This window comes from Podarcis cretensis, assembly GCF_951804945.1.
Source record: "Podarcis cretensis genome assembly, chromosome: 3".
NCBI classification, from domain to species: Eukaryota; Metazoa; Chordata; class Lepidosauria; order Squamata; family Lacertidae; genus Podarcis; species Podarcis cretensis.
In genome coordinates this window covers 95331108-95357207 of record NC_137172.1, presented here as the reverse complement: position 1 = coordinate 95357207, position 26100 = coordinate 95331108, and the positions used below count along the sequence as shown (strand labels likewise).

Sequence of the window (26100 nt, the reverse complement as noted above, 5' to 3'; positions counted from 1 at the left end):
GCAATGTCCCTGCTCATTCCTCCTCTGTGCAGACAGTGTGTTAGCTTACATAATGGGCTACATAAGGGTCAAGCTAACAGAAAAATTAGTGTTTAGGATTTGGGAATGAATTAAGTTCAATCTGCTGAATTGTCTCACCTTTGAGATCCCCAGAAATACCAGACTCAGAAGTTTGACTTTGCCCAGAGCTATAGTCCTCTTTCACCTGTGGTTGGACTCCCTGTGTTCTGATTTTTTAGGAACTTAACTACTTTGGTAATGAGCTCCTGAGCTCAGCTTTGATACTGAATTACGTATTGCAGTTTTACACTGCAAACAAAACAAAACACCACCTGTCCAAACTTGTCCAAGTTTAGGGAAAGGAAGGAGATTTTAAAATGACAATTTTTTATATTGTTTGGATTTATAGTGCACCTGGGGGAGAAGAACTGCTTGATATGTGATAGTATTTACCGGTAAACAAATAATCTTTTCCCTGTTAGAGATACATAAATAGAACGATCTACACATCAGAAATTTGAATAGCAGGTTGCGTATGACCACTCTTTGACTGTTCTGTCATATTTAGCAACACACCAACAATTGGAGTGGATTTTCACCCATATGACAAAGTGACATGCCCAGCTTTTAAAGCACAGCTGTGACGTCCAATTGTACAGATGCTTATTCTGCAACTGAAATGAATAGCAGTGGAGTCAGAAGCTTGCGCGTTCGGCTTACTCATCTCACTTCTATGGGGCTTTTCTTTGGAATGACCGATGCACAATAACATAGCTCAGTTTAAGCACCTGTGCCTCTCACTTGGTTTCTTCATTTCCATTCTGGCTCAGGAGAACAGCAAAGGCATTTGGGTTGGTCATATAATATCAAGGTTCAGTTAAAGGGCACCGTGGACTTGGGCTGATTCATGTTCTAGGTTTAACATGTCTTTAGACCCTAAAACATGCACTCTCTCCCTCTCCCTCCCCCTCTCCCTCCCTCTCTCTCTCTCCTCCACCCTAACAGAATTCACATACAGAGACCCACTCCTCAGTCCCTCTGTATCAGTCTTTGCCAACCCTGCACCCTCCAGCTGTTGTTGGATTATCCCCCCTCCCCGACTGTTGGTTGTGCTGGCTGGGGCAAATGGGAATTGTAGTCTGAACAACATCTGGAGGGCACCAGCTTGCGGAAGGCTGCTCTGCATAACACAGAAATACCGAATCCCGATTAGAGATGACCCATTTTAGTGAATGTAGTGGCAGTGGGGTGAAGGGGGTGTGTGAGATAAAATCCAACTGACATTTCCACTATTTCTAAAAATATAACAACAACAACAACAACAACAACAACAACAACAACAACAACAACAAGAGAATACAAGCTTTTAAACCAAGGCCCCGTCTAGACTTTGCATTTAAGCACTATTGTACCACATAAACAGGGACCCGGGTGGTGCTGTGGGTTAAGCCACAGAGCCTAGGATTTGCAAATCAGAAGGTCGGCGGTTTGAATCCCCGCAATGGGGTGAGCTCCTGTTGCTCAGTCCCCGCTCCTGCCAACCTAGCAGTTCGAAAGCATGTCAAAGTGCAAGTAGATAAATAGGTGGGAAGGTAAACGGCGTTTCTGTGCACTGCTCTGGTTCGCCAGAAGCAGCTTAGTCATGCTGGCCACATGACCCGGAAGCTATACACTGGGTCCCTCGGCCAATAAAGCGAGATGAGTGCCGCAACCCCAGAGTCGGTCACGACTGGACCTAATGGTCAGGGGTCCCTTTACCTTTACCACTTTAAACATTTATGGCTTCCCCCCAAAGTATCCTGGGGGCCACAGTTTGTTAAGGGTGCTGAGCATTGTTAGGCGACCTCTGTTCCCCCACAGAGCTACAGTTCCCAGCATGGTTTCATGAGGGGAACAAGGGTCTCCTAACAATGTTCAGCACCCTTAACAGTTGCCAGGATTCTTTGTGGGAAGCTATGGCTGTTATGGAAGTCACATGATACTGCTTTAGATGTAACAGAGCAGATGGGAACCAAGTCAGACCACTGGTCTATCTAGCTCAGCATTGCCCATACTGACTGGAGGGTTTGGGGCTGAGGTCATTCCCAGCTCTACCTTGAGATGCATGGAAATGAACCTGGGACTTTCTGAGTGCAGAGCAGATGCTCTATGATAGAGCTTTGGTGCTTCCACCAAACAAGCACTTGCTGCCCTTTCATTGTAACCCATGACCAGTGACGAACGTTGGGGACTGAAATTTCAGTGGCATCCTGCGCGACACCAAAATTTGGCGCCCCGCTGCCTCTCCCACTCCATTCTAAATAATAGTTGTGGCGTCCTCTGAGGTGCCCCTAAGGCTTTGCCCCCAGTGTGGCTGAACCATTGGTGCTCCCCTAACTCTGCCTCTGCCATGGAACAGACTTCCCTACATTGGAGTTACAGGAGGGTTGACATGCGTCCGGAATTTCCCTGACATAACAGGGATTAGGCTGTCGGAAACAGAGGCTAGGCAGAAATCGCTGAATGTCCGGGAAAATCTGGATGTATGGCAACCCATGTCGGAAGTGTAGATTTTGGCAAAATTCCTTCAAAGTAGCTCAAAAACTTCATATTTTTTTTGAGATTTTGCAAAAAATGAAAACAAAAAACCACCCAACTATTTTTTTGTCTGGATTTTCACTTTTTGAAATATGGCAACCCCAAACTATGGCAAAGAGTTCTTCTTTCCAAAAGATAGACTTTGCATCTCTTGGGAACAGGACAGCTGAGAGCGGAAAGGTTATTTATAATAGATCCGTTGTGCTGATCCAACCCACACAGTAGGAAGTATGGGCTTCTGTTCACTGTTTGTTGTAAATGACTGCCCCCACACTTAGGAGTAGTGATCACTGTGACACCTGTTGGCCTCAGCCTTATTTCAGTGTGAATTTTTGCATGGCTGACACATTCTCAAATCATTGTCATTGTAAGATTTGATTTTCCATGGCTTAGATCTCTAGACCATGCTTCCTCCAACAAAAGTTCGGGTGGGGATGCTGGACAGGTGATTTTTATGGATTCCTTTCCCCCCTTCTGAAAATCTGCTCTGGAGAATAGAGGAAACCTCCAGAGCAGGGCAGGGGCTGCAGTGTTAGGGAGATCCAGTGAAAATCACCTCTTCCCCTTTTTGACAGTGGTATCGCTCCACTGGATCAAAAGCCTTCTGTGGTCAGAAGGAGCTCTTCTGCTCACAGCTAAATTTGGATCTAATCCCACATTTTTGAAAAATGATTACATAAAAGAAAACAACAACAACATTTGCAGTTTACGGATAAGGGTAAAAAGTGCTTCTATAAGACACGACTGGGGAAGTTGGCACTGAAGAGTACAGTAAACCAACCCAGCATGTTCTGTCTTCTGGAAGAGATATGTTCTTCTTCTGTTAACATGATGACATGCTTTGGAAATTCAACTTGCTCCTCCAGGAACTAAGCAATTGCTCGAGAGTCCTCAGCATAGGTCCCATCAGTTGACTCCATAACAGGTGATGCGGTATTGAGTTCCTGTTGCTTCGACTGTGACGAACGTAACCATTCTGATGGATCAGTAAATCCTCTACTAGGAATTTGTGGGAGCAGGCTCTTATTTACAAACAGCATTGTAAATCGGGGGGGGGGGGACATAGTTAAAGGCAGAACAGTCATGGTATATAAGTGGAAGAGAAAACCCATTTCTCTGAACTGAAAATACCACATTCACACACACACACACACACACACACACACACACACGTTCTAGATCTGGTATAAGGCAGATTGAGAATCCACTGGTAGATCTCTGAATGATTTGCATTTGATCAATGAGAATTCTCCAAATTGTTCAACAACTGCAATTACAAGAAGGCTCCCGCACACCTTAAATTAGTTTGGTGAGATGAAGGAAACTTGGGGAGAAAACCCAGCATGGATTTGTGCATGTGATGAGACTTGGAACTCAGTTCTGGTACTGCAAACAAATTCCTGGGCTGAACATGTAACTTGGAGGCACCAAGTTCCTTAACTGTAATAGTATGTTGTATTCCCTCACTGCTCCATCCTCCATTTTGCATCTGGCTCTGGTTGACAGTCCTTAGGGTTCAAGTGAAAAGCAAAACTAAGTAGGCCCTGTGGGTGCCTGAAATCCATCCATGCCATCCTAGACTGAGCAAAATTTTACACAAAGGGAAGCTGAGATGAAGGTATTTTGGACATGTGGATTTACAACAGTGTTAAAGAGCACATTCTTGGATATCTTAAAGTTAATTGGGAGGGGGGGAGAGAGGGGAAGTGATTGATCTAATAGCATTTATGTGATTGAGCTATAATAATAGCCATAATGCTAACTGTGCCAACGTTGTCAGCTTACTGAATTAGTTTTGACAATAACCATTCAGTGAATAGACCTGACTATCAGATTTCTTCAGGAATAATTATAAGTGGCCTGAAAACAGACTGCTCTCCTCTGCACATGGCTCTCCTTAAAGCATGCTGGATAGAATTCCCTCCACTCCCAGATCTGCTTTTCTACCTACGGCAACTGTAGGAAAAAAATGTGAGAAGTTGAATATGATCCTAAGAATATAAATACCAAATGGAAGAAGAGGAAAAGTGGGAGGGCGTACAGCTGTCCTTCCTGATTTATTTTCCCCCATCATGATTTATCACTACCTACAGAGAACTTGTATTTTTAGAGACTGACATTAGGTGAGCTAAAGGCTTTGAGATTGCTAGAGGTTAGGTTTAGGAAGCCACTTCCCACATAACTTGCTTGTTGATGCATTGTCTTCTGTGTTGCATTTTTCTTACCAAGTACTTGTCGGCATGGTCAAAAAGCTGCAGGCTTCTTGTCCTAGGGACACGGTTCTCGCTCAGGGTGAACAATCTCTTTTTGCATGCCAGCGTTAGGGGAGAAGAGGCTGGTAGTATTTTGGGCTGTTTTCAGAGGAGGTGACATAGCTCACTTTGCCATAGTCTCCAATTTGCCTTAAGTGAATCTGTAGTTGCATTTCATTCTGTATTTGGCTGTGCAGAATCCGCTGTTTTCGTGGACATACTAGTTTTACACAGGGTGTTACGTAGCATAAATCTTCCTTATGAACTCAGCCTCTTGTCTGTGTCTGCCTTGATTTGTTTGTCAGAATGTTAGCAGATATGCTACAATGGAGAACTGTTGTCAACATCTAGAAACTGCAGGCAACGGCTGGGACTGCAAAGCCTAAGCAGGGCCTGGTGCTGACACTGCCCATGGGTTTATCTGGCAGGAGCAGTGGGGTCTGGGATGTCACCTATTGTTTTAAATTTCACACAGTGCCCTAGAGCACAGGTCATAGCAGTATGTAGTGGTATTGTGAAGCATTTATAAATCAACTTCCCTGATTCACCCTTTCCAAAACAATAAGAGAACTGAATCCTTCGAAATTTGCACTTCTCCAGATTTTTTGCAATGCAGTTCCCCAGTCAGGGAATTTTTACAAAAATGCATATACTTGGTTCGATTGTGCATATAAATGCATAGATCGCTGAAAAAGACATGGAAAAACACTTTATATTCGGGAAACCTGGTTTGCAAAATGGTGTATATTAGGGAAAATTGCATGCAAAAATGTGTGTATTAGGAGAAATTTGCACTGAAGTCCTGATGGATTTTCTTGAGGACTTTTTTTTTGGGAAGGGGCGCGCATGAAAGGAATCACAAACTGATGTGGACATGTAGAGAAATGAACCTAACACTTGGAAAATACAAAACTGAGAGAAACCAAAATGCATGAATTTCCTCACCCCTATTTGGCACAAACATAACATCAAAGTGAGCACAGACAAATCTCCCTAGGGAGAGCACTCCATAGCTGAGGTGCCATAGCTGCAAAGGCCATCGCCTTAGCCACCCTCCCTTTTTCTTCTTTTTTCCCAAATGCTGGGGACACCTGGAGAAGAACCTTGGGTGTTAATCTCAGCATACTGGGAGATTAATGTTGGAGGAGACAGCCCAAGATATACCTGCAGAGGTCCCACACTAACAAGCACTCAGACTCTAAAGCCTTTGAAAGTCTTGCAGACAAACATGGCGAAAGCATTTGTGGTGGGACTGTGAGGTAAGCAGTCGAGTGAACAAGGTGTGTTTGTGTATGCTCCTTAGAATCTCAGTCACAAACTACAATGCATCCTGAAGTAGGCTGAGAAGATCATGACATTCTCCCATGAATGGTCCATGCTGCCTTTGCCACACTTGACCGGGCTATGTGGTATCACAACAACTGCAGATGATTATAACACACACACAGGAGTCTGAATGTTTACAGCTGTCAAAACTATCAAGTAATGTTTTATGATCTAGTAATGTTTATGCATGTTGAATTGGATGTAGGGTTGGAAAGACCCCGAGGGTTGTCTAGTCCAACCGCCTGCGATGCAGGAATCTCAACAAGATTATACGTGACAGATGGCCAGCCAACCTCTGCTTTCAAAACTCCAAGGAAATGAGAGTGCACCATCTCCTGAGGGAGCCCGTTCCACTGTCAATCAGCTCTTCCTAATGTTTAGTTGGAATCTCCTTTCTTGTAATTTGAATCCATTCATTGCCTCTTTCTTTTGTTGTGCCAAAAGTGCCTAACATGAACAGAAATGGTATAGGTCCAAAGGCCGATAAAGACACAAGCTCTGGTCCACAGAACAAAACAAACACTACAAGCGAAAATAAGTGAGTGAAAGGACACTGGATGAGAGAAAGGAGGGTTAACTAGTTTTGAAAGCTCTCATCCTTTCCCTCATAAGGCTTCCAGGGATTCTCAGCTTGTGCTGTGGCTGAAGTCCAGCTTTGGTGTTACAAAGCCTGAAGATATGCTTTTTATGCCATGTATGCAGCAGTCCACATTTCATGCGAGCCATGTGGTGTCCTGTTTGTTTGCAAATGTAATTGCCCTGGAGTTCATTTTGGGTTTGAAGCTGTGGTTGGAAGCTTCAGTGAGACAATGGGCATTGGAATAATCTGGGATAAGGCTTTGAAGGGGACATCTCAGCCACCTTAAGGTGGAGCTTTAGTTTGGTCTGTTCTGCCTAGAAGGCACCCAACTATCTTAGAAGAGAACAGCCTGATCTCTTCAGACTCTGAGATGGCACCATGAGGCATTCTCCAGTGATCTCTGTTTCTCAGAAAAATGCCGGTAAGCTGGCTTGTTGTAACCTGATTTAGATTCAAATCGTAAATTATTTCTCTCTCAGAATATTGCTGTGCTGAGTGTGGCTGGAATGCTAAGCCATTTATTGAGATTGCAGATACTTGGCCCAAGGCTTCAGCAAATTGTTGTGCTCTCTATAGAGATGCAGGAAAATAAGGATGGTTGGGTTGGATCAACACTTGCTATTTTTCTAAAAAAACAAAGAGGTGCCAGAACTCACCATGAACACCTCTCCCTTGTTCTCTTAGAATGGCAATGACGCCCACCTGAGAGGTTCTGGAACTGAGTTCCGGCTGGTGGGGGTGTGGAAGCCCTGCTTGCACCTATCCTTTAGGAAAGGGTGGAAAACTGCCACCACACTGATGCATCAAAGCAAACTTGTGCAGCTTCAGTGAGAAGGAGTGTATCAGAATACTTACAGTGAAGAGTGTCATTTGGACACCCAAGCCAGCCCTCCAACCTGTATGGTGAGAAGCACCATCAAAGCTTGCAAGATTATTATTATTTTTTAAAAAAATAGATGGTACTTTTCACCATGCACATTGGAGGGATGTTAATGCTGGGAATGCGCCACTGAAAAGCAACCTCACAGCTGCATGAATACTGGGGCCCTCTGCATATACGCAAAGCCACAGACTGAGAGTCATGTTGTCCTAAGTTCCATTGATCCCCATAGTATGCATTTCAAAGTACAGTGGTACCTCAGGTTACATATGCTTCAGGTTACAGACTCCGCTAACCCAGAAATAGTGCTTCAGGTTAAGAACTTTGCTTCAGGATGAGAACAGAAATCGTGCTCCAGCAGCGCGGCGGCAGCAGGAGGCCCCATTAGCTAAAGTGGTGCTTCAGGTTAAGAACAGTTTCAGGTTAAGAACGGACGTCTGGAATGAATTAAGTACTTAGGTACCACTGTAGGTGCAAATAAGGCCAGAACCTGAACCAGGGGCCATCCATAACGGCATACATTTCATAAATCACCAGGTATATCGCTGTGATCAGTTCCCTGAAATTCCACCAAGTATCAAAGGAAGCGTGAGGAGGGCTTGAATGGCTGTGGCATTGCCCCGTGGAAGAGGCAAAAAAGCTGTTTATTAATAGATGTTTGGCAGACATGCTGTACCAATATTTCATGAGGCTGCAGAAGCGATGCCGGATCAAGTTTCTCGTTCAATTCCAATGATGCATGCTCAATGGGTAATAGGTCAGAAGGGGTGGGGGGGGGTGAACTATTTATCTTAGATATTTCACATCACTCAACAATTCCAAGCAAAATAATAGTCTTGCAGCCCTATTCTATGCATCTTTACTCAGAAGTAATTCTCACTACGTTCAGTGTGCCTTAATTCCAAGAAAATGGGAAGATCAACGAGAAATCAGTAACAGGTGGAAATGATTGAGCTCATCAGGAAAAATCTAAGGTGGAGACACATAGGTAAGAGTAATAGGTTTAATCCCCCTTGATTGTGCACCCCTGGGTAAAGGTGCACAAAACTGTAACATTAAAGTGTAATCCTATGCATGTCTATTCAGAAGTAAGTCCCATGGAGTCCAGTGGAACTCATTTCCAAGTAAAGGTGCACATGATCATTCTCTTAATGTTTTGTGTAGAATATACAAAATGGTGGCACCAAAGTCAAAGCCCTAAGAAGTATGCATGGGTCTACATGTTGTCTCCAGTGCTGTCCCTGCAGGAGTTAATGGTCATGTGCATTAACACCACTAATTTCATTCTGTAGTTTGTTCTTATGGTTCCTTTAAAGCAGTGGTGGCCAAACTTGGCCCTCCAGCTGTTTGGGGACTACAACACCCATCATCCCTAGCTAACAGGACCAGTGGTCAGGGATGATGGGAATTGTAGTCCCCAAACAGCTTTGCTCTCAGGGACCATCCAGAAGGGAATGCACCCATAACGCATCACATGTGCCCCTTGCCCAGCAGTGGAGGAAGCCTCTCGGGCACCTGGGGTGAACCACCCATAGGGGCAGGGCGAACTACCCATAGGGGCGGGGCAGGGCATGTGGCACCCATAGTGACAGGGTGTGCGGCGCCCATAGGGACAGGATGGAACGCACGGCGTCCATCAGGAATGAGACGGGGTGCATGGCACCCATAGGGAGGGACAGGACAGGGTGTGTGGCACCCATAGGGATGGGACAGGATGCACCGCACCCATAGGGACAGGGCACACCATGGGGCCTCAGCCGCCCTACAGCGGGGGGGGGGGGGAGGCAACGGGCCAACAGCATGGAGCCTGCAGGCGCCAGAGACGCGTGGCTTAGGCACGCTGCAGGCCCCTCAGTGAGTGCCACCCGCCCTTGCCAAAATTGGGCTTGTGCCTGGTCCCAAGTGTTTACCACTGGGAAGTCTAATTTTATCTTCCAGGCTCAGATAATATGTTGCTAACGGAAGGCTGGTGCACTGAAATTCACTTAAGAGGGGCCTGCATCATGCATGCTCCACCCAGCTGAAAGCAACCCAGTTCCAGCTGTCTGTGGAAATCCACCATTGACAAACTTGCTTGTTTTCGTTGCCTGAGTTGGACTTCAAAAAACAAAGAGGTTGCCAAGATCACATCTGGCCCAATACAGGCATCAAGCCAGTGTGGGTCATAACTTGTGTAGGCCTGACTTAAGAGGACTTCTGTTCAGGGTTACCTCAGGGGTTCCGAACCTCTTTGGGCCTGTGGGCACATTTGAAAATGGAATAAACTGTTGTTGGCACCACACACACCCTGCAATTTCTTTTATTGGCAAAAAGCCTAATTTCAGCAGGGCACTACCCTGGTTGCTAGGGAAGGTCTCTGCGGATTCATGTGGGTCCACAGGCATGGTGTTAGGAATCCCTGGCTCAAAATATATGGTGAAAATGTATTTTGCTGCTCTCTTCATACTTGGTACAGGGTTGTGAGTGTACTGTGTCCCCTCACTAAAGGTGTTTCTGTCAGGAACAGCTTTAGTGAGGGAATATGGTATACTCACAAACCCAAATATGCAAAGATATGCTAAATATGCACCTCACTAAAGATGTTCTTGACTGCAGCCTTTGCTTTGTAGGTGTCTAGATCATGGGAAGGTGGCTCTAGTTGGGAATTGTGTATGTGTATGTATGTGTGTGTACGTAGACAATATTTCCCTTTTTGTCCCAAGATTCTGGAGTAGTGCATGGGCACACCCTCTGTTCATAAGTGGCTCTTACATTCTGACACCTCAGACAACCACCAGCGCTCCCTATTAGGCTGGGCTGGCCCTGTTTCTTCTGATAAATGTTGAGGCATCAGTGGGTCATTTTGTCTCCCTGAAGAGATTTTGTCTATTTCTAGCTACTGAGCAAAAACAATTGTAAATGCTTGATAACACCCGAGTGCTTTTTTTAAAAAAGGATTTGACCTTAGGAAAGAAAGAAAGATTAGTTCACTCTCCTTGTAACCAGACCTACCCGATGCCAGTATGTCACCTGACTGCTTCTCTGACTCATTGCAAGGGGACTAACTGTACATTTAAGGCATTATCACTCAGGCTTAAGTGGACTTCTCAGTGTAATTGCTTTACGACTCTCGGGTGTCATGTTACATGCATGGATGACTCCCCAACCATTCGTGCCTTAGAGAGCTCTGCAGTTGGCTAGCAAAACTGCTGATTAAGATTTCCCAATCTCAAAGCGGCTCTCTTAAGGGCAGATTCCCCCTTGGCCTTGTTGAAAACAATGCAAATACGTATATTTCACATTCGGCAACCAACACACCCCTTTGGTTCCAGATAGTACATGGGTAGACGAGTCTAAAAAGCCTGGTACAAAAATGATCATGAACATCTAGAGCATTGGTAGGCTAACTAAGGCCCGGGGGCTGGATCTGGCCCAACTGCCTTCTAAATCCGGTCCGCGGATGGTCCAGGAATCAGCGTGTTTTTACATGAGTAGAATGTGTCCTTTTATTTTAAATGCATCTCTGGGTTATTTGTGGGGCATAGGAATTTGTCCATTTCCCCCCCCTTCAAAATATAGTCCGGCCCCCCATAAGGTCTGACGGACAGTGGACCGGCCCCCTGCTGAAAAAGTTGGCTGACCCTGATGTAGAGACTATGGCAGGCTCATCTACCAGAAGTAATGTATTTTGCATTAACTCAAGAAATGTGTATTCACTTCTGTCCAAACTAAGCCTTCTGATGTAGATCTTGCAGTTATCTTTAATCTGAAGGATAAGTTGAGTGCAGCCAGGAAGCTCACTCCTGACGAGATATCCCGTTCGCTAAAACCTTCGCTACTTTTGTTGACACTTGCTACTTTTGTTGTTAGTTGTAACGTGATGGCAGATGACCATCCCCTCCCTCTGGATCTCATTGAGTAAGAATAGGTGTGGGTTGATGGCAATTTAGAATGAGTTGAGGTTGACGATATGTGTTGACTTGGCAATTTAGAAGGAGGTTGAGACTGACAATATGTGTTGACTCATTCCCAGGCTAAACATACCCAGCTCCTTTCTGCTATGATAATGGACCATGCTTGCTGGGGCAGATGAGAGTTGGAATTCAACATTTGGAGGGTCACAGGTTCCCCACTCCTGGCTTAGGATTTCAGCTATAGTCTTAGGAGGGGTGGTGGTCCAGTATTTGTTGTCAGTCTTTCTCACTTCAGAAGGCCAATGCTCCCATTTGTAAACCCCACATTCTGTCACTAGGTGCTGCTCTTTCAGTATTTTGTCTGGAACCTAACAGTGTTTGGTAATGCTCTGTTCAAGTTCTGACTGAAATTCTCAATCTCTCTCTCTCTCTCACACACACACACCTCCACACACAAAAAGTCCATGTGCCTCGAGATACACGTTTCAAAACCAAACTATAAAAACAGTATCAAACCCAGACAATTAAAAGCAGGAAGAGAACCATTCATGTCATGTAAATTTGAAGGTGCTTGAGTGGGGCCCCTGTTAATGACAACATTATATCAGGACTACATCTTCCGATAAGAAATGTGAACATATTAGCTATGGAACAATTATAGATAACTGAGTGGTTTGCCGGGGAAATTCTGGGCCATCTTTATGGAAAAGAGGAGACTGAGAGGAAATACGATAGCCATCTTCAAATATCTAAAGGGCTGACACAGGGCATCACCAGATTTAGGGTGGTGTGGGTTGTTCCCTTCCATAGGGCACCGAGTCTAGGGGGTGTAAAATTGAGAAGACCCATAATTTAGAAGACTCATTTGGGGGGCACGATATTACAAAAGATGACTGAAGTCCGCCTTGTACATGGTAGATGAAGCAAGCTTGTTTTCGCCTTCTCTGAAGCCCAAACCAGTGGCTTCTGATTACAAGAAAGGAGATTTCAACTTAACGTGAGGAAGAACTTTCTGATGGTAAGGTTTGACAGTGGAATGGGCTGCCTCGTAAGGTGGTGGACTCTCCTTCCTTGGAGATTTTAAAGCAGAGGTTGGACAGCCCTCTGCCATGGATGCTTTAATTGCGATTCCTGCATCGCAGGGGGCTGGACTTGATGACCCTCAAGGTCCCTTCAAACTCAATAATTCTATTTTCCTGTTCTATGTGCTGACCAGGAGAAAAAGGCCTGCCAAGTTCAGTGGAACCCACTAAGTTCAATGGAACTGAGTTCAACGTGGTGCAGCCTGAAAGTTCCTTTATCTTGCCTTCTGATGTTTGCTTTCCTTAACACAGTTTGCCTCTCTGCTTGGATTGTTATGTATTAACTTTCTCCTGGCCTGAAGTGGTTTTGAAAACCTATTTACACCAGGGAGGCAAGGCAGCCAGTCAGCATATCTGTGTAAGGGGACATGGAAGAATGAAGTATGTAACTGCAGTTGGCAGAGGCCACTCAGTGGGTTGTGTTATTTTGTTTTAAACAAGCCAGCAAAGTTGTGGTGTGCTTTGATTGGCCCGGAGGAGCCACCTCCCACTTCTTAGAAGCCGTTCGGAACAGACTGTAGATACGTGGAAAGAAATGCAGGATGTACTTGGTCGTAAACTTGGAATTCTCTTTCTGCTTGAGGAATCAATAGCTAAAGGACAAAGTGCCTAATATTCCTTTCACATCTTAAAACCTGGCAAACACAGACACAAACACTTGTGTGATACAACTACAAAGCCCTTTTCTTTGACTGCAGCACTGCTTCTTTTAATTCCATGAGTTGTTTTGTGTCAACTTCCGTAGTAGGATTGCACCCGCTGTAGTTTCAAACACTATTAAATAAACCCTTTTCTTTTCTTTTCATCACCACTGCAGCTCATTTTCATGGTGTCTCTTTTAATCCAGGCCTTGGGGGAATGTGCAAAGCTTGTTTACTTTCTGCATACGAATTTATCAGTTGGTTGCTATTTTAACCGTTTACAGTCTATTCTGTCTTATTGCTTCTTGACGCGTTGCAACTCACACCGCGCTGGGCCTTTGGTGAAGTGTGGATAATAACTATGCTAAATGAATGCAATAAATGAATGTCCCCCCCCCCCGGGATGTTGATTAACAGCTGCAAGCTAATTGCACAGAGGTTTGAGGGGGAAGTAAGGTTAAGGGTGATTTCAGGTGATGCTGATAGCGTGCCCAGCCGCAGAGTCCTGCCCCGCTCCTGGCGTGTCTAACTGCTGAGTGGTAAAAATGAATGGACACAACAACTGTCTGGGATTTAAACAGCCACAGCTTTCAGATGTAGGAAGCTTTGGCATAGGCACTGGTTGGGTATTCCTCTCAGGCACCCTGCAGGAGGACTGAGGCATGACAGGGTCTATTTGGTGGTGGATCCATCGCAAAACGCAGGTTTACGTGGTTGGCCCCCAAATGCTGAGGGAAGCTCTATGCACTTGGCTCTTTGGACAGAGACTTCCCTCCAGACTCCTCTGACAGGGTACCCTGTTAACACTGCTGCAGGGATGAAAAACTATAGGATTCTGCCTAAGGCCTAAGTCACCAAAGTTGTGACTAGTGCTATGGGGAAGACAAAACCTGCAGAGTGGGGGAAATCCCTTCCCAGCTCCGAATACGGCAACCATCAGAAGACCACAGCAAAGCCCGGCTAGCTGAAAAGAAACGGTTAGGGCAGTAATCAATGAAAGGAGGGGAAGGGTGGGTGATGCTCTCGGCCGACTGGATGCTGTGCAGAGTGGTTGGCCGGGCTAAATAAATGGCCATGCCCCCACCAGGGCTGCCACGGATTGGCTCGTTTGGTCAGTTCAATGCAATCCTCATCTATGGATTCCTTCTATGGAATTGAGAGTTGTTGTGTGAAAAGCACCAATGAATCAACATGTTTTCCAGGAACAGCTGCAGAGCAAATGCAAAACCGCTTGAACCCGTTCTTTTTAGGCATGGGACAAAGGGAAGTGTGGACGAGCCCTTAGATGCAAAAAGGGCAGCAAGGGCGATCAACTGCAGATATTTACCAATACACCGTTGACTCTTTCTTCCTACTCCTCTTCCTGTTCTTCCAGTTTCAGAAAGCTGCCTTATATCACTAGCCCATCATGCTCACCATTGTGTATTCGGTGTTATCTGGAAGCAGCTCTCCAGGGTTTCCTTGCCCTGAAGTCATATTTCTGTCACAATGAATCTACTGCAAATCAAGGATCAATATGAGGCATCTAAGAAAGGGCTGGCAAAAGGGCTGAGTCATTCAACAATTTTTCCACCTGGGCTTTATTGCACTGGCAGTTCTGTAGCGCTGCTGCAGGCCACAGACACCATCTTTCCAATGACTCATAAATCCAAGGTCTTCATTACTTGAGATGCATCAAAAATTGTGACATTTGGCTCCTTGGGCAGCTTCTCAGCTGAGTAACTATATTTGTCCCTTCCTTCACGTTCTCCCGACTGCTTCCTTAAACATAAAGGATTTTGCAATATGCTAGGCAATACTGTAGGTTACATTTCCTATGTGTAATATAGGTGCGTGCAAGTCTGTCTCTGTCAGAGACTCTGATGAAAGTAAAGCCAGACTTAGGTCATCGAGTTCGAGGCTTGATGACGCTCTTGTGGGAACAAGATTGTCTGAGTTCCTTGAAAGGACTATGAGAGAAGTGATGGGCTTGAGTGGTCCAAAAGGGAGCATAAGAGGCTTGGATGACTTTTGTGCATAATTTGGCAGATATATGGCAATTCAATGCACTGCGGTCTAGCTAGGGGAAGAAATCCAAAGTTGTTGTGTTTAAGCCCCATGGTACCTGAATAGGAGATTTCACTGGAAACCTGCCTTTCCAAATGATCATCTTAGCATGTTACATAGATTGAGAGAGAGACTGTGTGTGTATGAGAGAGCGAGAGAGATTTGGTTTTAATTTATTTAAATGTGTGAATTGAATGTTATGGATTTAGTATTTGGTGTTGAAATGATAATAAATATCTTAATATGAAATAAACAGAACACGAAGTGATCGTTAGTATTTTATCCAGAGGACCCCAATGTCTTCCCTCGCGATAAAGCTTCAGTTTTGTGGAAATCACATTTCTCAGCACTTAACTTCCAAATTACAGTGGTAGCTCAGGTTACATACGCTTCAGGTTACATACGCTTCAGGTTACAGACTCCGCTAACCCAGAAATAGTGCTTCAGGTTAATAACTTTGCTTCAGGATGAGAACAGAAATCATGCTCTGGCGGCGCAGCAGCTAAAGTGGTGCTTCAGGTTAAGAACAGTTTCAGGTTAAGTACAGACCTCCGGAACGAATTAAGTACTTAACCTGAGGTACCACTGTATTGTTGCTAATAGAGAAAATGATTAGAAGAATATGACTGAAAAAAAGAGAGAGACTGGTTTAGACACAGAAGAAGGTGAGATGGGCCTTAGTGGAAAAGCACTTTCCATCTTTGGTTCTGGCTCTTTATTCTGAGATTTAACTCATTTCCTCAAATACCCAGAAAAGGCGGCTAAAACTTCAAAACAATTTCAGAGGATAGCACTCCAACACAAAAGTAACTCTGTACAGGAACTATAGGCTGAACTAATATTGCATCTATGATGATGAAATGCTGGGTGCAAGAGAGAAAAAATATGTCAAAGGCATCATGGGCCAGTCAAGAGAGTCATCCACAGATTATAAGAAAACGACATTTAATCTCTTTTGGTGGGAGTGGTAGGGTCAAAGTTTGGTGGCAAGTTATGCAAGCTGCTGAAGGTGGTGACCAGACTCAAAAAACTGGTTTAGGCTGGTAAGGGGAACTCCAAATTCACACAATGTGATCTCAGGTTCAAAATACTAAAACTATAATTTGCAGCTTTACCCCTTCAGGGTAAGTGTGGTGAACCTTCTCTGTGCTCCTCCCAATAGTTCCTCATGCCCCAGTAAGTGTGGAGCATATCTGGAGGGGCCAATAGTTCCCCACACCTGGGAACTGAGCCTAGGTTCCCTTTGTGTCTGGTGCTTCAGTCCTCCCTCAGCTGCAGTAGATCCGATGGCTGTAACCAACTCATCATCCACAGGGGACTCTAGCACTGCTCTTGTGGTCCTTTACTGGAGACCTTTGAAAGTCACTGTCAAGTAACTTAAGGCTACGTTGTGCTCAGACAGTTTGCCTAGAGGATGGCCATCTCCATCTGTCCAGAGCTCAAACAATGGGTGGGGCAGTGCTCTTACCTCTGTGATGTTTACAAATGTTTTAACAGGGGCTGAGAGGCATTGAATGAAAATACTGTTAGGGCTTTGCAAACGGCTGAAGACTTGTTCAGGTTTTCAGCCTCAGATCCATCTTCCTCTCCCACCCTGCTTTTCTTCCTTGCCAGCTTATTCCCATGATACATTCTTTGCCTGACACAATCGCAAAGAAATGTTTACAAGAAAACTGGGAAGATCTAGACCAGTGGTGTCCAAACTTTTTTCAAAGAGGGCCAGATTTGATGAAGTGAAGGGCCGTGAGGGCCAACCAAAGGGCCAACCTAAGTTGTTGAGCTTTTTTTTAGGACTGAAGTTGTTGAGGTTTATTTAGGATTTTACCCCAGGAAATATACTGCCACAGGGGGCAGATTAAACTGTCCGGTGGGCCGGATTAGGCCCCCAAGGCAGACTTTGGACATGCCTGATCTAGACAAACATCTCTCCCAGCCATAAGCTTCCGCAAGGCTTTTGTGCTCTGCTCATGGCCATATTTACTATCAAGTGCACATGGGCAGAAACAAACGGCTCACTGTGCTTGTTCCCAGAACAGTACAAGCTGAGTATTGACATTTGAGTGATGAATGCTTTTTGTTTCGCGTTCTCCTTGGTGCGTGTTGCCCGGAGATCCTGTGCCTGTGTTTTCACATCTCAAACCCATTCTTCGCAGCTTGTAAACATGAGCATTGACCTGAGGTGAGCTCAGCTGTCAGGCTTGTCTGGCCACAATGTATGTGCCAAAGTCAGATGATACATGTTCCTCTTAGTGTGGAATCTTAAAAAGGGATAGGAACAGGTTTAGCCTGAGTAAAAGCATGTGAAACAGGAAGATGGGTCCTGCAGTCCATCTATATAAAAGCACAGGTGAGGGGTGGGGAACCTCAGGCCCACAAGCTGAATGTGGGCCTCTAGGCCACACCCCTCACCCAGGCCACACCCCTCTCTGGTCCTGTTTTGCGTTCCAAGGGTTTTTGCCTGGCTGGAATGTGTCCTTGAACACTGATCATGCTTCTTGCTTGCATGAATGGAAGATAAAGAGTAGCATGGGAGAAATGTGTAGGATGTAGAAAAAACTATACTACTATACAAAAGTGGAATTTACGACTCCTTTTGCTACTGGTCCTGACCACCACTGGCTTGTGATTTGGGGTGGATGCTGCCAGGTTCCCATTCCAAAACACAACAAGGACTCTTACTTGAAAGCAAGGAAGAGATTTCCATTCAGGCTGACAGTGGTGAAAACTCCACAGTGAGCCCAATTCCAGAAGATTCCAAAAACATGACCTAAGCAAGAGGTTCATAACGTAACAGAAGGTACAAAGCTGTCCCAACATTTCACACTGCCCTCCTGCCAAGCTGTTAAAGATGAGACAGGGTGAGCTGACCCAAGAGTTTGCTGCGTGCACACACGCACGCTCCATTTGGGCTGATGTGTCTGATACCACTTATGAAGGCAGTGCCTTGTTCTTCATGACATCTTCTGCTGCCATCTTCTCTTGTTCTGCCCTTCCCTCTGGCTGGTCGCAGTCTGCTCCTCTCCCTGGTGAGGCAGGTCATTTGAGGATGTTGTCACTGCTTCCCCACCCTTCCCATGTGTGTGTTCTCTGTATGCTGTTTGAACATCTGGATAAGACTAGACTCAGTGATTCTAGAAACCCTGAACCCATGTTTGTTTATTTTAACCACATCGAGAAACAAAACAGTCTGGCATTCTGAGGTTTTCACTGTTTAGTGAACTTATAGATATTACTACTTTATAATTAAATGAGTCTTCATCATCTTTTAATTTCAATAACAGCACCCTAAAGGATCCATAACTTCTCTTTAACGGAGCTATATATTGTATTAGAGAAGCAATTTTCTGTTTAATTTATTGCTCATCCTAAAAGGTTTATGGATATCAACTCTGTACTTCAGTACATCATTCAACCCTGTTTTTTTCTGCATATTGCTAACAAAATTCACAACAATACTGTATAAGTAAATTATTGTCAGCCTGATAATCAGATCAGTTACCTCACTCACTCTGGGACATTTTTGAAACTCTAGGAATGTCATACTTTTATTCTTCTCAGAATGGGATCATTAATATAATTAATATCATTCTGCACCTAAACTGATTCAGCTGGAGTTTCATTAATTGTTTTCTGATAAACTAATAAAATGTTAGATAACTACTATGCCAATATTTATTCACTTAGTGGCCTACGCAAGGAGAGGATATTCAATGAAACATCTTCAGAGGAATATTTAACTTTATAGCTGGCAAGGTTTGACAGTAGAATTTGGCAAAGGAATGTTTTTAATAAACTGGGAGAGATCAGTTTCCTCATAATGCAGCCGCTGTAACAAAACAAATGGATTTCTCAATGGCTATATGACATCATGTGGTCCCTACCTCATGCTCAAATAAAACGGCTGCATCAGAAATCAATAATTCAAAGAATTATTAAGCCATCAAGTCTCTGTGCTTTGGCCCTCTGCGTCTCACTCTCTCCCCTTTCCTGGGCTGAAATCTAAACCTTCTTTGTGCTGGGCTGGCATGTGTGTGTGTGTGAATTGGGCAGAGATGTCCCTCTACTCAGGTCTGCTACTAGTGCTATCCATGTGTTATTCTTGGAGAAGGCATTTGTGTTGAAGCAAGAGTGGGGTGCGTCTGTGTCAGCCCACCCCCATGTTGCATCCCTGGACCAAACCCAGCCATAAATGCCTGTGTGTTGTGATTATCGTCATGGATGTCAGGGGGGTGGGGGCTAGCCCTGGGATGTGATGTCAGGAGTGGGGCCAGCAGTGCAGCCCTACTCCCGTTGCTGCGTCATCCCACGAGTGCCAATACACACAATCAACATGTGACTACTGTCCAGGAGACAAGCTGCTGTTCAGTTTACAAAGCATCCGCCTATGGATCTGTCGTGTAGCAACAAGATGCCGAGCTCTGCCCTTGTACCCAGGTCTCTCTTGGAGACACAAGACTCCCTTTGCAGTTTCTGATTCTCATTCTCTTTCAGTTCTTTCCTAGTCAAACTTTTGATTGCTTGGGTTACTTTGTGCTGCCCATTGCTGCAGACAGGTGTTCCGTGTTGCATACCCTCCAACATTTCTCTGGTGAAAATAGGGGCATTCTGTTCCATCATCATTTTATTATTTATACCCCACCCATCTGACTGGGTTGCCCCGGACACTCTGGGAGGGTTGCAGCATATATAAAAACATAATAAAACTATACAGGGCTGCCTTAGGATGACTTCTAACGGTTGTATAGTTACTTATCTCCTTGGCTCGAGAGTCGTATAACTCCATACCCTCCAACATTTCTCCAATGAAAATAGGGATGTCCTAAGGAAAAACGGGACATTCCGGGATCAAATAAAAAACCAGAACAGCTTCTGTAAGTCCGGGACTGTCCCTGGTAAAACAGGGACACTTGGAGGGTCTGATGTTGCCTTTGAATCTATTTTCTTAGATCCTGTAATTATATCTACTGAACACGGATGTGTTTGCACAGGTGTTTGTGAGACATAAAACAACTCTCTTTTTTTAATAAATGAGAATTGGTACTTGGTCACAACCTGAAATCCTGTGTTCTCTTCAATATTCTGGATTCAAATGCGACTGTGTGGGTCTGTATCTGAGTGTTATGCTATCTGGATGTTATTTATAACTCTGCATTGCAGAGGAGTGTCAAGTGGCGTTCAACAGTGCCCTTGGCAAGGTGCCCAGCTTGTCACGGGCTGGTTATATCACTACATGAAGAAAGTTGTTTTTGAGACTGAGCATACAGTGTTGTTTTCAAAGAATTGCCATCGTCAGCCTGCTTCCAAAGGCTGCGCGATTGCGTCACGTATTGTAACATGCTGCTCGGCTGCCAGACCCAAACAGACTCCTAGGCCCAGTGCCTGAGCTTTAGAAGTACATTTGAATGGCTGTGCACAGGCCCAGCACATTGATGGAAGAGCAATGTGGTTCACTTTACCTTTCAATGCAAACCGACCTTATTCACAGTTCCTGAAAAAATACGCCAACAGGAATGGAGCTTACCTCTGAATATTCAGCAGTCATTTCCATGCATATTGCAAACTAATTCCCTCCCTCCCTGGAATCAAATAACATGGAAATAAGCACTAAACTTGTGCTATATCCCAGTATATTTCTTGGAGTCCATTTTACGTTGTGTGAAAGCTCAAATATAATGAACAGAAATGAACCATTATGGAAATGTTGAGGGAAAACGAACGAACTGCCATGAGAATACTGCTTTCCTGATGTATATTTTGCTCTAGGGGACTTAGTGTGGTCAGAATTGAGTTTTCACTTCCAGAGTTAACACTAAATACATTACTTTTGGTATATGAGCCACCATAGTCGCTAGAGGGCCGTGAAAATTTGTGTCCCAGGCTTTTTAGACTCGTCTACCCATGTACTAAAGGTAAAGGGACGACTGACTGTTAGGTCCAGTCATGACCGACTCTGGGGTTGCACGCTCATCTCGCTTTATTGGCCGAGGGAGCCGGCATACAGGTCATGTGGCCAGCATGACTAAACCGCTTCTGGCGAACCAGAGCAGTGCACGGAAATGCCGTTTACCTTTCCGCCAGAGTGGTACCTATTTATCTACTTGCACTTTGAGGTGCTTTCGAACTGCTAGGTTGGCAGGAGCAGGGACCGAGCAATGGGAGCTCACCCCGTCACGGGGATTCGAACCGTCAACCTTCTGATCGGCAAATCCTAGGCTCTGTGGTTTAACCCACAGTGCCACCCGTGTCCCTATCTCAAACATGTACTATCTGAAACCAAAGGGGCACGTTGGTTGCCAGATGTGACCCCCCCTCCAACTCTCCTACCCCACTACCAGTGTTAAGAAAGTTATTCAGGAAGAAGACTGGATTAGGCCAATTGCCATCTTGTCAAGCATCCTGTCCTTACAGTAGCCAACCAGATGCATGTGGGAAGCCCACAAGATAAAATTAGTGTATGTGCAAGAGACATTATAGAGGTTTTCTATAAATATTTTGAATAAAGCATAAATCACATGCAGAAATAAGGCCATAGTGATTTCAGTGCTGGTGTGCATACAAATGCAACACATTTACTCTTCTGCCTAGCCTGGTCAATCTCACATCATAGAGTCATACAGTTGGAAGGGAATCTGAGGGTCATCTAGTCCAACCCCCTTGCAATGCAGGAATGCGCAGTTATAACATACAGGGATCGAACCTGCAACCTTGGCATTATCATACTCTGACAACTTTACGTTTTACTTTTGTTTCAACTAAATAATGGGCATTATCCCACCCCAAAATTAAGCACTTTTAAGCCCAGCTGAACTAATCAGGAGAGATTTCTGCACAAGCATTTAACCTCTCCTCTTGAAATCAATGGGACTGGAAAGCTCTCAGTTTGCCTGGATTTTACTCAGACCATCTATTGACCCATTGGCAATTCAGCCTCCGCAAGTTGTTAGCAAAGCAACCTAATGATAACTTGAAATTATTTCATTAGAGTCAGTATTGGTACTTCCGCCCGGTGGTTCCACTGCTACCTCAGGGCAGTATGATGACTTTGTATAAACACATGATGAAAGCAGAGGGCTGTTAATTGGAAGGCGCTTGGGCCTAATTATTTTCTTTACAATATTGAGCAAGATATTTAATATCATAGTTTCCTCAGTCTCCTTATCTGCAATACAAGGTCAATGGCCACCTCTGACCAAGTGTTGTGACCAAAAAATGGGGGGTTGAAGAGGGTCAGTTGAGGAGAGTGAAAAAAAGTCTCTATTTTCCTCCCAACTCCCATCAGCCATAGCAAGCATAGCCAATGGCCAGGATGATGGGAGGTGGAGTTCCCCAACATCTGTAAGGCTGCAGGTTCTCCATCCTTGCCCCGGAACACCTAATAGGTTGGTTCTAGATTAAATCAAAGTATTTGCTCCAGGTATGAATGCATCTGGATGCAGCAACCCACGTTCTCCGCAGTTAATGTCAGAACCTGTCTAATTACCCTACTTATCTCCCTTAGCTACGTGGCCTCCACAAAGCCCTGCTTTTTGTTACCCACAATCTAATTTCAGTGAGATTGTGCCAGTATTTGTTTACTGATGCACTCTGAAATTATATTGCAATTGAAGGCTGTGCCTGAAAAGTATTTAGCACGTTGCCGAGTGCTCTTGAAATAAAACAGGATTAGACATCTTTGTTCATTAGCTGAGAACCAAATGTGAGACAGACAAGCCCTGGTTGTGAACTTCTGAGAGGCAATTGGCTGCTGCTGTTTGAAACAGACAGACCTTTATAGTCCTATTCACCTGGGAAGTTACAGTGGTACCTCTGGTTAAGAACTCAATTCGTTCTGGAGGTTCATTCTTAACCTGAAACTGTTCTTAACCTGAGGTACCACTTTAGCTAATGGGGCCTCCTGCTGCCGCTGTGCGATTTCTGTTCTCATCATGAGGTAAAGTTCTTAACTTGAGGTACTACTTCCGGGTTAGAGGAGTCTGTAACCTGAAGCGTTTGTAACCCGAAGCGTTTGTAACTCGAGGTACCACCGTATTATGTTCTCAACAGTCATCTATGGAGAATGGAGAGGCCCTTTGCAGACACTGACTTGGATCCTAAGTGGACTTAACATTTATGCAAGGAAAGTTCCCTTGTCTCCAACTCCCCTGAAGCAACTTCAATAAAGCCTAACTCGAGATCAAAGGACCAGCCCGAACAATATGGTATAGGGTGTGAGGTAGAGGAGATGCCCCTCTGATGTGTGTGAATGACACCTGCACCCCACAGGGCGTGCCAATGTGACGCACATGTGCACTTGCCGACGTGACATGTGCATGCCCTGGGCACCCACTGTCGTGGGGCAAGGTTGCATGCCTGTTTCTGCCCATTCCCTGCAACAACTGCCACTCTTTGTGCCATATTCTGTACCGTTCTGGAGGGCTCCTCAATCTTCAGGTGCAGCTGGGAGGGGGGCAGCTTGGGGGAGGGGTCCACAGTGCGGAACTGCCTTCTGCTAACCCAAGACCACCCCTGCACACAAGGAACCCAGTGTTTTCAAACATATATGGCTAACAGGGCTTTCTTAGCGAACACCTGAGAAACCACTTTGCAGCAGAGGTAAAGATTTACAACAAATGTGTAGAGAAAATACTTGTGTGTAAGAAGAGCCAGAAAACTCCACAAGGAGTTTGCAGATAGGCGTACTAACAGATTACACTTAGCTGAATGACTCTTTTTTTGTTTGTTTGTTTCAGATTCCTCTGATGAAAGATCCTGGATGGATCCGAAATGTCTGGACTTGCAACCTGAATGTAAGTTTTTTTTTATCTTCTATTTGCATTGATTTCATTGGCTGATCTAAGATTTGTAGGCGTTGCGTTCTGTGGTTAAGCATGTGAGTTGTACCATGCTCAGCAGATCAAGAATAAGCAGACTCCACATAAAACATTATGGGGTTTTCCCCTCAGCGGCAATCAACTCACGTTCACAAACAAGGGAGATTAGAATCTGCAAAACAGGCATGAGAAAGCCGCGAGCTAAACTTCTTGCAACCCTCCATACTTAAGTTGTTTTCAAAATGACTCATCTGTGCCACCTCATATGGTTCTTTGTATGGGCTGATTAGGTTATAGCCAACCACAGTGATTGTGTCACATGCCAGGAGGGAAGCCTATCAGAGGAGAAACAGTAGAAACAGATGTTCTCAGGTTATAATGCTCATGCTAAACACAGCTGGAAAAAAGCCACATACACTGGGAGGGGAAAAGCTGCTACTACATATCAGCAAATATGGACCTGCTTCGAAGGTTGATTATAAGTCAGTTTCAGTTTCTTTCAGTTTCCTGTTTCTCTTTTTCTTTTAAATAAGTTTTATTAGGGTTTATAGAGTAAAATACGAAGCTTAATATCAAATATCTTTTCCCCTTTTTATTTGAACCAAGACTTTGATCTAAATACAGTGGACCCTCTAGTTACATACTGCTCTGGATACGTAACTTTCGGGTTGTGAACGTGGCAAACCCGGAAGTGTATACTTCTGCGTTTCGCCGTGCGCGCATGTGCAGAAGTGCTCTGCATATGTGCATAGAAGCAGCGCCTCTGCCTATGGACTTTTAGGGTTGCGGACGGACCCTGGAATGAATTTAATTCGTATCCGGAGGGTCCACTGTATAATAAAAACATAAAGTTTAGCTTATTTTTATTATTTTATTGTTTATCTTTTTAAATAATGTTTTATGGTATTTTGTGTAAAGGCATGGACCTCACAAATTTAATAAACTGTATTTAAATAAAAACATAAAGAAATAAAGATGGGAGAAAGGAGTAGAAAAAGAGAGAAATAAAGAACCACCCTTTTGGCTCCCCCCCCCCCACTCCACTGTTTTTGTCCCTCTACTTTCCCCAGGAAAACTTGCTCTTTAACACTGGCTCAGAACAAATGGCAATTTGGGTTTTCTGTGGATAACCATTGGCTCTGATTCAGCAGTAAAGAACAGGTTTTCGGAGGGAAATCACCAGAGCAAAAAGAAAGTGATTGGACACAACATTTTAAAGCACAGACCTGTGCCTGGAAATGTGGCACAAAAGGAAACCTGGGTGAGACCTGTGTTAGGGCTTATCCACAATTACCTTTCCTGCACTCTTTCCGAGCACAGTCCACAATTTAAAGCTCTATGTCTGATCCCCTTCGTGTGTTTTGTTCCAGAGCTCTCCCCATGAAAACCTGCTCTTTAAAGCTCAGTCAGAGCAAATGTCAATCTGTGGGGGGAAACCCAAATTGACCTTGGCTCCGATTTAGCTATAAAGAGCGGGTTTTCACAATAAAAGCTTGGGGCGAAAAAGCAACACTCTGACACAGAGCGTTAAAGCATGGATCTCTGCCTGGACAGAACAGAGCAAAATATAAGTGTGGATAAGCCCTTAGTCTGTTGCAACAAAGGGTTCTGTGGGACTTTCAAAACCCACACATTTATTATGGTGTAAGCTTTTGTGGACTGCAGTCTACTTCATCAGATGCAAGAAAATATTATATTTGGCACACACAGCCGCTCTCTGTCCAAGTCCATGAGGAAAAGGGTGGTATTCTTAGCTTGTGGGATAGCGCAAGTTTTGGCTTGGAATCCTAGGCACCCTTTATTTGGGAGTCAGCCATGCTAGAGACCGTGGAAAACCTCTGAGTAAACAGGCACTGTATATTTCTTTTGTGGTTGTTCTATGGTACTTTATAGCTTTGGTGCTCTTAAGCAGGATTAGCAGCATCAGGAAATATTTTCTTATCCTTGCCATGGGAAAATATTCTCTGGGAAAACAAAGGCTTTGCTTTAAAATGTACGAAGAAGTCTTTGCCT

At 44.5% G+C, this 26100-nt stretch overlaps 1 protein-coding gene across 4 annotated transcripts in view; it reads left to right on the top strand.

Moving 5' to 3' along the window:
• Positions 1 to 26100, top strand: part of LPIN1 (lipin 1) — a 92646-nt gene that overhangs the window by 1017 nt on the left and 65529 nt on the right. For 2 of the 4 annotated variants that reach the window (XM_079970417.1, XM_079970420.1), the window contains exon 2: positions 24007 to 24063. In XM_079970417.1, the coding sequence (XP_079826543.1) occupies positions 24007 to 24063 (57 nt within the window). Of the gene's footprint in view, positions 1 to 7018; positions 7157 to 23320; positions 23438 to 23815; positions 23870 to 24006; positions 24064 to 26100 lie in introns of those variants that run through there. The other 2 variants (XM_079970419.1, XM_079970418.1) reach the window with 2 other exon arrangements.